Source organism: Capra hircus, chromosome 23 (genome assembly GCF_001704415.2).
Source record: "Capra hircus breed San Clemente chromosome 23, ASM170441v1, whole genome shotgun sequence".
In the NCBI taxonomy this organism is placed as follows: Eukaryota; Metazoa; Chordata; class Mammalia; order Artiodactyla; family Bovidae; genus Capra; species Capra hircus.
The window spans coordinates 24,709,995-24,723,149 of NC_030830.1; the positions used below are offsets into that span (position 1 = coordinate 24,709,995).

Here is a 13,155-nt window from a genome sequence, read left to right on the forward strand (position 1 = left end):
AATACAGAGAATAATAGGGAGTAATAGGGCAGTTAATACAACAGATGATAAGAAGACTAGATTTTTGATTTTTTATTAATGTATATGTTGTATACATGTATATATGAATTATACATATACTCTTTCTACATGGTAATATATAGAATAATGTAGAATAGCATGTATGACAATACAGCAGATGATGAGAGCGCGTCAAGAAATTTGATTTTTCCTTAGTGTCGAAGTTGTCTAGGATCTATAAATATACTTGAAAATATATTTTGTCTTAAATTTTATAAACATTCTTCTTATAGAATAATTTGTGTTGTTTTAGTGCCATGTGAATTTCAGCCCATCTGACTCCTGCCAAAATGGTCATACATTTAACACTGGTGGGGTGAGGCGAAAGAATTTCACTAACACTTACCCCACCTGTCACTTAGTTGTGCTGGGGCTCACACAGCTGCTGTGAGTTCCTAGTTCTGAAATACCTGCTTCTCAGTTTTTTTCTCAATATTTGTGCTTCAGGTGGAACCATCCTCAGCATCTCAGGAAGAGGGTTCAGCAGGGACCGAGCTTTGCTTTGGGTGCTGGTGGGCAGTCGGTCCTGTGACATTGTGAACTCAACAGAGACCAGCGTCTGGTGTGAGACCCCACCGCCAGCCCCCCTGCCGCTGAGCGCCCCAGTCCCTGTGGAGGTCTGGGCTGGCAGCAAGCCCTTCCCCCACCGACCTTCGCCTCGCCTGGTAGGGAAGGGCTTCACCTTCATGTATGAAGTGGCAGCAACACCAGTGGTCACCGTCATGCGAGGAGAAGTCACGAATCACAGCCTGAGGCTCTACGTGGAGGGACGAAATCTCTCCGACTCAGTGGTCCTCCTGGGTAACTTGAGCTGTGATCTCCAGACCCCGTCTCCCGGGAGCAACTTGAGCCTGGCTGGGTGTGCTTTTCCTCTTGACACTTTGGAGGCCGGCGTGTATCCTCTCCAAGTCCACCAGAGGCAGATGGGGTTTGCTGACATGTCTGCTGTGCCCCAGCAGTGGGTGGTGATGCCTCAGATAACCGCCGTTTTCCCAACACGTGGGTCCACTTGCGGAGGGACTGTTCTCACAGTGAGGGGTTTGGCTCTCCGCTCCAGCAGGGGGTCAGTGGAGGTTGACCTCTCGGGTCCCTTTACCTGTGTGATTTTGAGTTTTGGGGACCAGACAGTCTTCTGCCGGATTACCCCCATGGGTGATCCCTTGCCTGGTGCTTCCTTCACCCTGAATGTCACTGTCCTGGTGAATGGACTTCCCAGCATGTGTCAGGGGAATTGTACTCTTTTCTTGTGTGAAGAGACAACTCCTATCATGGATGATTGGACCACAAACATCAGTGGGTCTCTGACGACAGTGCTGGTTAGGGGTCAGAGGTTAGGTATCACGGCTGATGAGCCAGTGGTGTTTGTGGATGATCGTCTTGCTTGCACTGTGACTTTCCATAATGCAAGCCACGTGGCATGCTGGATAAGTGACTTGTCCCCTGGACCTCACTACCTATCTGTTTTACATGCAAGATATGGGTATGCCTGTTCTGGTAACTTTTCCAGACACTTCCATGTTTGGCCTCAAGTGTTTCATTATTTCCCCAAGAATTTCAGCCTCCATGGTGGAAGCCTCTTGACGTTGGAGGGCACAGCCCTGAAGGGACTGAACTCCACGTTAGTCTACATTGGTCAGCAGGCCTGCCTGACCGTGAGCCTCGGCTCTGAGCTCATCCAATGTGCTGTTCCTGCAGGGAATGGCTCTGCTGCCCTGGGCATAGAGATAGACGGAGCTTCCTATCAGATGGGCGTCATCGGTTACAGCAGCGCCTTCACTCCTGAATTGCTCTCTGTTTCTCAGACTGATGATGTTTTAACCTTTTCGGTAGCCCGGATCTCAGGAGCTGCAAATGTAGACATTTTTATTGGGACGTCCCCTTGTGTGGGTGTCTCTGGCAACCATACCCTTCTCCACTGTGTGGTCCCATCTCTTCCAACCGGGGAGTACCAAGTCAGAGGTTACGACCGCATGAGAGGGTGGGCCTCGTCCGTCCTGGTGTTCACTTCCAGAGTGACCGTTACAGCAGTGACCGAGAATTTTGGTAAGTCAGACAGATGAGGCAGAGAGCTTTCTTTATATAAGTGAATTAACAGCTCCTCTCAGCACTCTACAAGGTAGGAAATCAGCATCAGTTTGAACAACAGAAGAAGAGAGAAGCCGGTTGGCCTCTTACAGTCCCAGCTTCCTCCTAAAACTTTGTCATGCTCCAGTTATGAGGCTCTTTTTTTGTTGAAGAGATTGTGCGTATTCTCTAAGTGTTTGATTGTCTCTTAATTTGACGCATTAACCCACTTTAATTTGTGTTTTAAATTAAATAATACCATTTGTAAGAGCTCATAATTTGATCATTTAAGTAGAGCATAAATGCCTTCATCTATTTTTAGACCTATTTGCCAATTTGAATTGTTTTAGACGTATTAAATATGATTAATTTTTATCATTTTGTACTATTTCACGGATGAATTCGTACTCCATCAATAACAGGCCAATTGTGCAGGACAACGGCATTGGTTGAACTTTCTCTCCTTTTAGATAGACTGCAGTGTGCTTTGCCTTTTCTTACAGTGAAGGTTTGGGTTTCTGTTCCCTTAATGTCTTCCTGCACTTAAGATGGGGCTTCCCAGGTGGCGCTAGTGGTAAAGAACCCACCTGCCAGCGCAGGAGACATAAGAGATGTGGGTTCCATCCCTGGGTGGGGAAGATCCCCTGGAAGAGACATGGCAACCCACTCCAGTATTTTTGCCTAGAGAACCCCATGGACAGAGGAGCCTGGCCAGTCCATGGGGTTGTAAAGAATCAGACACAACTGAAGTGACTTAGCACATAAACACACTTAAGATAGTTCAAACGTGATTGTGATGCATAAAGTTTAGAAGTCATGGAGCAGGGTCTTAGACTGAGGGAGTACCAATCCATTTTTTGGAACAAATGTGTCCGACCTCAGCTGGGTGAGATACTATAGGGATTGGGACTTGTTTCTAAGTCTGTTACTATCTTAGCTGGGTAACCTTTTTAAGCCTCAGCATTCTTATTTGATAAAAGGTTGGGGCTGGTTTTTCCTCCCTAGTTCCCCTTTCAACTCTCTAAGAATCCATGACTTTTAGGCAAGAGAGCAGGGGTAAGAATGTACCCAGGCAAAAACTTGGTCAGGTGGCTGTGTAAGTACCACCTAGACTTGACACGAAGGTGGGAGAAGCTGGAATCTCAGCATGGACTAGAGATTTCAACTGGCATTTTCCTTTATTGGTTCTCATACTGAAGCAAAACATATTGTCTTGACTTTACGCATTGGGTGGGCATACTTCCTACACAGCAGGTAGGAGTGTTAACCAGGGCAACATTATTCTGGAGAGAAATATGGCCATATCCTTCCAAACTAAAAATTTACTTTTCGTTGACCTAGTAATTCCATGTTTAAGAGTTTGCATCATTTTTATTCATATAAGTGTATAGTTCATTGCAGCATTTTTAATTGCAGCAAAAGGGGAGAAATTATGGAACTATTCCTGATAGCTCAGTTGGTAAAGAATCCGCCTGCAATGCAGGAGACCCAGGTTCGATTCCTGGGTTGCGAAGATCCCCTGGAGAAGGGATAGGCCACCCACTTCAGTATTCTTGGGCTTCTCTGGTGGCTCAGCTGGTATAGAATCCTCCTGCAATGTGGGAGACCTGGGTTCAATCTCTGGGTTGGGAAGATCCCCTGGAGAAGGGAAAGGCTACCAACTCCAGTATTCTGGACTGGAGAATTCCATGGACTGTATAGTCCATCGGGTCACAAAGAGTCGGACACGACTAAGTGACTTTCGCTTTTACTTTCAGCAATCAACAGGAAAATTGCTCAGTAAATTAGGGCATAGTCATATAATGGAATTCTAAGTGTCTATTAAAATGAAGAGCTGGACCTCTCTCTCTCTCTCTCTCTCTCTCTCTCTCTCCCTATATATATATATATATATATATATATAGACTTGGAAAGATGTTTATGCTGCATTTCTAATTTAAAAAAACAAGTCGTAAAATGCTATGTATAGAATGATCAGTTTGTAGTAACATAGTCTATATGCTTTAGAACATCCTAAAGGCTTCACAAGAAACTAGACGTGTCTTTTTCTGGGGAGTGAGATAAGCAGGTAAGGGAAGTTTTCCTTTCATTTTGTACTCTCCTGTATAAAAGTTTATAAACTATAAACAAGCATTATTTTCATATGTAAGAATCATGACACTTTTCATAGGTTGTTGAGTATGACTAGGGTTTGACCGGAGAAGGCAATGGCACCCCACTCCAGTACTCTTGCCTGGAAAATCCCATGGGTGGAGGAGCCTGGTGGGCTGCAGTCCATGGGGTCGCTAAGAGTCAGACACGACTGAGTGACTTCACTTTCACTTTTCACTTTTATGCATTGGAGAAGGCAATGGCAACCCACTCCAGTGTTCTTGCCTGGAGAATCCCAGGGACGGGGGAGCCTGGTGGGCTGCCATCTATGGGGTCGCACAGAGTCGGACACTAATGAAGCGACTTTAGCAGCAGGGTTTGACAGAACGGGATTCAGAGCTCAGAGCTTAGTGAGAGGAAACTGAGAAAATCGGGGATCTCAGGCCTATTGTGTGGACTCTGGTGGGCATGGAAAGAAGGGTGGGCAGCAAGAAAGCATGGGCTTGAATTTTGAGAAAAAAAAAAAAATGATTTGCCTCTGTGATAGTAAACTCCTCATTTTGTCTTTAAAGGCCGCCTAGGCGGGAGGCTCGTGCATGTGTTCGGAGCAGGATTTTCTCCCGGGAACATCTCAGCTGCCGTGTGTGGTGCTCCCTGCCAAGTCTTGGCTAATGCGACGGTGTCTGCCTTCAGCTGCTTGGTTCTGCCCCTCGATGGTCAGTAAAAACACCAGATTTGTTTTATAAAGAGTAGGTGTAAAATTAGCATACTTTGGTTAACTCCATTATTTTGGTAATTCATACTCTATTGACTCAATTTTTCTGTTTGTTCCTATGGAAAAAATTTTCTCTGATCCCCATGTAAAGTGGTAGTTCTGAGGACCACCTATTAAGATGACTCATAATAGCTTTTTTTGTTGTATTAATAACAGCAAAAAATTTATCACGCATTTTTGACAACAGCTCTGTGATGATGGAGAAAGTGATTTTGAGTTGTGAATATAGTTTCAATGGCGGCATAGCATCATGGAGAAAATAGTCTCTTGGTCTCCTGAGGTGGGGCTGCTGGAAATGTGTGCCTACTGGAAGTACTAGGGAAGGGATTACGTCATCCGGCTGGAAATGTCTTGCAAATTAGTGTGCTCAGGTCCTGAATCTTATTATAGGCAAAAGGGTCAATGTTGACATTATCCTTTTATTCTGTAAAGTCCAGGTGATTATCTGAGCCGTAACTCAGTAAAATAACCACAATCTCTCATTGCTTTAAGCTTCGTTGTAGTTTGTTGCTGTTTAGCCGCTAAGTCATGTCCAATTCCTTGCGACCCTATGGACTGTAGCCTGCCAGGCTCCTCTGTCTGTGGGATATTCCAGGAAAGAATACTAGGATGGGCTGCTGTTTCCTTCTTCCGGTGATCTTCCTGTCCCACGGACTGAACCTGCATTTCCTGCATTGGCAGGCAGATTCTTTACCCATGAACCACCTGGGAAGCCCTTTAAGCTGTGCTGCTGCTGCTGCTGCTAAGTCACTTCAGTCGCGTCCGACTCTGTGTGACCCCATAGATGGCAGCCCACCAGGCTCCCCTGTCCCTGGGATTCTCCAGGCAGGAACACTGGAGTGGGTTGCCATTGCCTTCTCCAATGCATGAAAGTGAAAAGTGAAAGTGAAGTCACTCAGTCGTGTCTGACTCTTCGAGACCCCATGGACTGCAGCCTACCAGGCTCCTCCGTCCATGGCATTTTCTAGGCAAGAGTACTGGAGTGGGGTGCCATCGCCTTCTCCATTAAGCTGTGCAGTCATCATGTAAAATATGGCATGGGAAGCTATGTCTTTGTCGGGTGGTGGGGGGGTTAGAATGCAAAGTGCAAGGCTTGATTTTCCCATGAAGCTCACAACACATACTAACTACCCACTGAGCTTCAGAAAAAGAATGTTTCAGGGATGAAATTGCCATTAATCACTACAGGGTCAGCTAAACCACGTGATTATCTTGTTTGCATTGTCATACATCTTGTACCTGTGCACTTAAAAACCATTTGCCCTCATATTTTCTGTGTAATGCTTTAAGTTATATTCAGATTTATGTGTTAGCAACTTGACTGTGGGTAAAAAGACTTACAATGATAAAAGCATCACTTCATCTGAGCCTGGACAAAAATTCCATGATGTATAATACTATTGTGATGGCAGTTTATGTTGGGTCGTCTTAGACCAGATGGAGGAAGGAGAGGAGGGGGCAAAGTTGGGGGAGGAAAAACAACCCTTGTTTAAAATACCAGAATCTGAGGGTCTTATTATCATGTGTATAAGCAGAACATTATAGAAGAGAGTATTATTCTACTCAAGATTCTGCAATAGGAAATTTAGGATATGGTAGAAAATTTAAGTTAATATATCTGTTTCTCTGCTCTCACTCCTATGTATAGAACTTTCCTGGCTTAGGGGATGTACAAAATCCATGTTTGATGAAAGAATAAATAAGGGAATTGGGAAATGGTGGAAACATAAAATGTTAGTTGCTCAGACATGTTTCACTCATTGTGACCCCATGGGCTGTTGCCTGCTAGTCTCCTCTGTCTGTGGGATTCACCAGACAAGAATACTGGAGTGGTTAGCCACTCCCTTCTCCAGGGGATCTTCCCGAACCAGGGATCAAACCTGGATCTCCTACATTGCTGGGGCATTCTTTACCCTCTGAGTCACCGGGGAAACAACCATTTCTAGGTCCTAATATTTAAGAAATGCTGCTACAGTTTTTTCTTCACCCCCTGGGGAAAGGTGTGGCTTTCACACATACACTGTTTATATCAGTCAACCCCTTGCTATTGTTTCAAGACAACCAGAAGTATGAACTTAAAAACCATGAAGTCAGGGTTAGAGAAGTTGTGTTTTATTGGGAGTTTCATAACTCATAGGAGGAGAATAAAATAAATTATTATATTTAGTGAAATTTGGTTAAATTTATAAAAAGACTTTTCAAAATTTCTTGATTTTTAAGAGGAAAACGAGTGAGAAGCTGTGACTCTTACTCTTACCACTAGGTGTCAGCAAACACTCGTTGATTGTGCAAGGGCTGCTCATTCATTCCAGAGAAATGGATAATTTGACTTTTCCTTTTTCATTAAAAAATAAGTCTTTTAAAATATGTCTAAAGAGGGGAAGGAACTTGTGAAATCCTACTCCATTGGTTTCTTACTTAATATCCAAGATGGAAGTTGGGGATTATCTATGAATCTCTGAAATTGAATAAAATATTTTGACTATGATTATGTACTTTTCCCCCCAAGAAGTAGGTCTATAATGAACATCAAATTGTCAGAGGGATGTATCTCAGAAATTGCTAAAAACTAGGAAGGAATCCCCCTTCCTTCAGAAAGGACTGTATAGAATCAAGTTAGTTAAGAATCTGTTATACTTTAAAAGATTTTTTTAGTGGGCACTTTCACAGCAGTAACCCCCTCAAGTGTTTCACAGTTACTCTTTCCAGAGAAATCTGCCCTTTTACCTAATGCTCCTCACTCCATTTTTTTCACCTTAATCAGTTGGAAGCCCTTGGGAAAGCTGAATAATTTCAGTTCTTCTAACATAATGCTTCTCAACGATATTATTATTGAAGATTATATTATTATGGAAGGATTATTGAAAAAAATTATTATTACTGGAGCAGCAACAGTAGCAGCACCTGTGAGTCTGTTAGAAATGCACGACCTTGGGAACTGCTGTATCAGTAAACATTTTGGCATTTCTCTTCTGAGACTCTGTAGAAATATGGAATCACTATGCTGTATCCTTGAAACTAAAATAGTATTGTAAATCAACTATACTTCAATAAATTTTTTTTAAAAAGATGAAGCTTTTTGAAAAGTCCTTTTGCTGCTTTGGGGTCATTCATCTTTACTCTGGGGCTTCTCCGGTGGCTCAGCAGTAAAGAATGCAGGAGATGGCAGGAGGCCTGGGTTCGATCCCTGGATCGGGAAGATCCCCTGGCAGTAGGCATGGCAAGCCACTCCAGGATTCTTGACTGGAGATCTTATGGTCAGAGGAGCCTGGCGGGTTACAGCCCATAGGATTGCAAAGAGCCGGACACAACTGAAGAGACTGGGCACACACACACCCATCTTTTCTTTTCTCTCAGATTATACTTCTAATGAAAGAAGAATTTTACTTTTTCATATGATAGGTTGTTATAGCACCTTGTCAGTTTAACACTCTGTGTTTGTTTAAAATCAGCAAGATATTTGATCTTTTCATTTCCTGAATTTATATCTTGAATTATACGACATGACTTCTTCATGGAAACTGATTTTTTTCTGTGAGGTGCGAAAACTTGAAGTGATTAAGGTTGCACAGCTATTTCATGGCAGAACCTTGGGTAAAATTGAATAAAATTCCTGGATTCTGATCCCCAGCGCTGGGCATTTATCATAATCCACCTTGTCAATTTGCATCCACCTAATCACTCATAATGAGTTCATTATTTTATAGGTGTTAAGCCTATTTTTATTTGCCCTAGGGCTTACTAACTGGAAAGTTCTCGTGTTTCCTCTGTCCATGTGAGAGTCTTACTTTCCAGATGTTTTAACTGCTGTAATTCTTTGGGAACACAGTCACAGAACCTACCGTCTGTCAGGTGCTTCAGAACGTACCGGCAAAAATAGTAACTATTTTGTGTGAATGAGTAGCTGCAAAAATAGTAACTATTTTGTGTGAATGAGTAGCTGCAAACCCTCTTGTGTGCTTGCTGCCTCCCTTGCTGCATGCGCCATGTGATATGGGCAGGTGTCTTAGCTTCACACTCACAGTCCTTGATAACACGTGTTCTGTACCTGCATGAACAGGCTAGCTGCTGAGGTAGAAGGCTAGAGAAAACTTGTTTGTTTGTTTGTTTTCTATTTGATTAAGGTTTTCAGGCAGAGGTACTCCCAAACCATCTCACGTAGAGACTTGTTCATGCTTAGTCGCTTTGTCGTGGCCAACTCTGCAATCCCGTGGGCTCTAGCCTGCCAGGCTCCCCTGTCCAGAGGGTTCTCCAGGCAAGAATACTAGAGTGGGTTGTCATTTCATACTCCAAAGGAAGTAGGAAATGGCAGACTTGTTCATCCTCCTGTTAAAGGTTATTGCCAGTCTGCCTTGGTGATGCTTTTTACATTGTCTCTCGTGACATGGGAAGAAATGGTCTCAGGGTCAGAGAGCTTCAGATCATTGCTTTTCTTCTTTATGAAACGTTCATAGAACCCTCTATATGAAAATCAAGAACTTCAGTTAATCAAGAGATCCCATAAAGATAATGAGAAGTCTAGCCACAAAGCTGGAGAAGGTGTTAATAAGCATGTAACTTCTTCAGGATTAGTACTCAGAATATAAATGGCACAAATCAATAAGGAAAAGATAAGCATTCCAGTAGAACAAAGGGGCAAGTGACCTACATGAGAAGTTCATAGAAGAGAAAATAGGAGTTATTACTACATATACAAAAAGCTGCTCAACCTAAAAAATAATGATGAAAATGCAAATTAAGGTCACAATGAAATGCTTTTGTATACTCATTGGACTGACCAAAATTAAGTCTGATAATCTTAAGTGCTGGCAATTATGTGGATTACTGCGAACCCATAAAGACAGGAAAGTAAAATGGCACAAACAATTTTCTAGGAGACATATCCTCCAGAGAAAGTGCGTTACGTATTTGTAGTGGCAAAAGCTGGGAAATTCCCCAAAGTCCACTGGTGACAGAATAGGCAGATATATTGTAGTACTTTCACACAAAGCAGTGTTGGAGAGCAATGAAAACATCTGAACAGCAGTTATGTGTGATAATATGGCTAAATCTTCGAAACATAATGTGGAGTGAAGAAATCAGGTCTAAGAGTATTATGCCATGTATAACTTTCTAAAGTTCAAAAGGAAGTAAAAATCAGCCACCTGTCTAGTGGTTGTTTCTGAGACCGAGGAGGAAGTGGTAGGGTTGGCCAGGAGCACGTCGATTGGTGAGCATCGTGCCGATGTTAGACTTTATGTTGGCTGATCCTGTGGTACATTCACATGAGTTTTTTTTTTTTTTACTTGGATGATTCATATTTTACAAAAACATGATTTATATCCTTCTGTATATATTATGTATATCTAATACTTTAAAAAATTTTAATGTATTTTATTGGAGGATAATTACAATATTTTGGTGTTTTTTTTTTCATACATGGACATGTGTTATTTATTATTGGAGGTATAGTTGCTTTGGGCTTTTCTGGTAGCTCAGCTGGTAAAAATTTCTGCCTGTAACACAGGAGACACCACTTCAGTTCCCGGGTCGGGAAGATCCCCCTGGAGAAGAGAGAGGCTACCCACTCCAGTATTCATGGGCTTCCCTGGTGGCTCAGATGGTAAAGAGTCCACCTGCAATGTGGGAGACCTGGGTTCAATCTCGGGTAGGGAAGATCCCCCGGAGGAGGGCATGGCAACCCACTCCAGTATTCTTGCCTGGAGAATCCACATGGATAGAGGAGCCTGGAGGGCTATAGTCCATGGGGTTGCAACGAGTCAGACATGACTGAGCAACTAAGCACAGTACATAGTTGCTTTACAACGTTGTGTGAGTTTCTGCTGTATAATAACATAAATCAGCTAGGCTTCAGTCATGTCTGACTTTTTGCAACGCTATGGACATAGCCCACCAGGCTCCTCTATCCATGGGATTTTCCAGGCAAGAATGCTGGAGTGGGTTGCCATTTCCTACTCCAGGGGATCTTCTTGACCCAGGGATCAAACCCGCGTCTCTTGTGTCTCCTGCATTGCCAGGTGGGTTCTTTACTGCTAGTGCCACCTGGGAATCAGCTATATGTATATGCATATCCCTTCCCCCTTGAACCTCCGTCCCACTGCCCCTCCTTCCCATCCCATCTATCTAGGTAATCACAGAGCGCAGAACTGAGCTCCCTGTGTTATACAACAGGTTCCCACTAGCTGTCTATGTTACATGTGGGTGTATATGTTCAATCCTAATCTCGCAGTTCAAGCCTCCCCTCCCCCACCCTTATGTCCACAGGTCCATTATGTTCATTCTCTATGTCTGTGTCTCTATTCCTGCCCTGCTAATAGGCTCACCTGTATCATTTTTCAAGATTCCACATATGCGTTAATATATGATGTTTGTTTTTCTGATTTTTAATGAGTAAGTTTATTTTCCTATTGGTCAAAGTACAGCACAGGGGCTTGGTTGATGAAACGATGTGAGGCCTTCAGTTCTCTCTGTGGTTATCACCTAAACCAGCGGTGACTGTTTTCCTGCAGTGTCCTTAGCTTCCCTGTGTGACCTGAGGCCTGAGGAGGAGGATTGTGAGACCTCCAGCTGCAGCTACGTACACTGTGATTTGACCATCACTGTGGGGACAGACAGCCTGCCGGAGTCATGGCCTTACTTCTACATCTGTGAAGAAAGTTCCCGATGCCTCTTGGCACGAGATCATTGGACAGAGTCTACCCTTCCATCGTTCTCAGGCCTCTTCATCAGGTAACTCAGTCCTCTCCCTCCCTGACTTTGCGCACAAATGCGTGGCCAGTGGATTGATGGAATCATCAGGAACTCCAGGTTGGGTGGACATGGCCCTGGGGCCAATGCTGTTGTTGGAGGGACTGTTCCATTGTGGATTCCAGCCAGCCTGCATATCAAAGCGTCTCCTGTCTTTTCAAGTGTTCAAGAGAACATCTGAAAAATCTGCCCAGTAAACAGCCCGCTTTGTTCTTGCTTAGATTTTAATATTTATCTTCCGATCCGAAGCAACATCTGGTGAATGCCAATGGGGAAAAAGATTAGACATTATGAAAAACAGAAGGCTCTTTTCCCCTCTCCTTTTTCTTTTCTTTCCAAACAGATTCACAAGTATGAGAAAAAGTCGTAGAGAAATCCAGCAGATTGTACAATGTTTATTCAAAAGAAGTGGGGGTGCACAGGCAGGACTGTAGATTTCGGATTTAGAAGTTATAAGCTTATAAGGATTTTTTTTTTGAACTTAAAAAACAAATACCACAACTTTCCTGGTAAAAATCACCTTTTCTAAACAAATTTTTAAAAAAGTGTGGCCATGTCGGTTGCTCTAGATGGACTTCATTTTCACAAGCAGCTCCTGTTTTATGAAGTGTGATGTTTTAGCACTGAACGTGGCCCAGTGTCGTTCTTTATTTCTTATCAAGAGTGGTTGCATCCAATTATTTAATGAAGGCCTATTTCCTCATTAAAAAATAAAACTAAGACCGACTACCCAGAGGAAAAGCAAGAACCAGCCTTTCACAGCAGTCAGACTTTCTGATGTCCTGGGACAGTCTGTGTTTAGCGTGAATTTGCCACCAGGAGTTTGGATTTAGTGAGAGGAAGAAAGGGCCTCCTTGAGGTTGTTATCTGGACTAGCAGGGAAAAGCTTGCTTAGGGCTCATCGGAAATGGGGCTGCAGCTGGTGCTCAGGGGAGACTGGATCTCAGCACGCTGACGCTGGTGTATGTCAGCTGGTCCTGGCTCCCCAGAATTCGACAACTTTATTTTGGTCCCTAAGCTATTCTTTGGAGTTCTTCTATGCGCTTCTCTTTACGAGGTGGCTGAGGGCAACTGAGCCCTGTGCTCATTCATTCAGTCGTGTCCAACTCTGAAATCCCACGGACTCTAGTCCTTCAGCTCCACTGTCCATGGGACTCCCGGGCAAGAGTGCTGCAGTGGGTTGCCATTTTCTTCTCCAGGGGATCTTCCCAACCCAGGGGTCAAACCCACGTCTTCTACACTGGCAGGCAGGTTCTTTACCACTGAGCTTCAGACTCTACTAAAAACTATGCCCTTATCTATGAATATCATTTGCAATATACACTAATAACCTTATAATTCTTCATACTCTAATTCAGCAATTTCACTTTCAAGATTTTAAGAAAGCAGTTAGAAATATGTAATATTTATGAAAAACT

The 13,155-nt window shown here is 43.3% G+C and overlaps 1 protein-coding gene across 1 annotated transcript in view; it reads left to right on the plus strand.

Annotated features, from left to right (window-relative positions):
- PKHD1 (polycystic kidney and hepatic disease 1 (autosomal recessive)) overlaps positions 1-13,155 on the plus strand; it is a 450,125-nt gene that overhangs the window by 64,700 nt on the left and 372,270 nt on the right. The window contains exons 32-34 of the mRNA XM_018039183.1: positions 508-2,103; positions 4,788-4,931; positions 11,500-11,719. Coding sequence (XP_017894672.1) covers positions 508-2,103; positions 4,788-4,931; positions 11,500-11,719 — 1,960 coding nt within the window. The remainder of the gene's footprint in view (positions 1-507; positions 2,104-4,787; positions 4,932-11,499; positions 11,720-13,155) is intronic.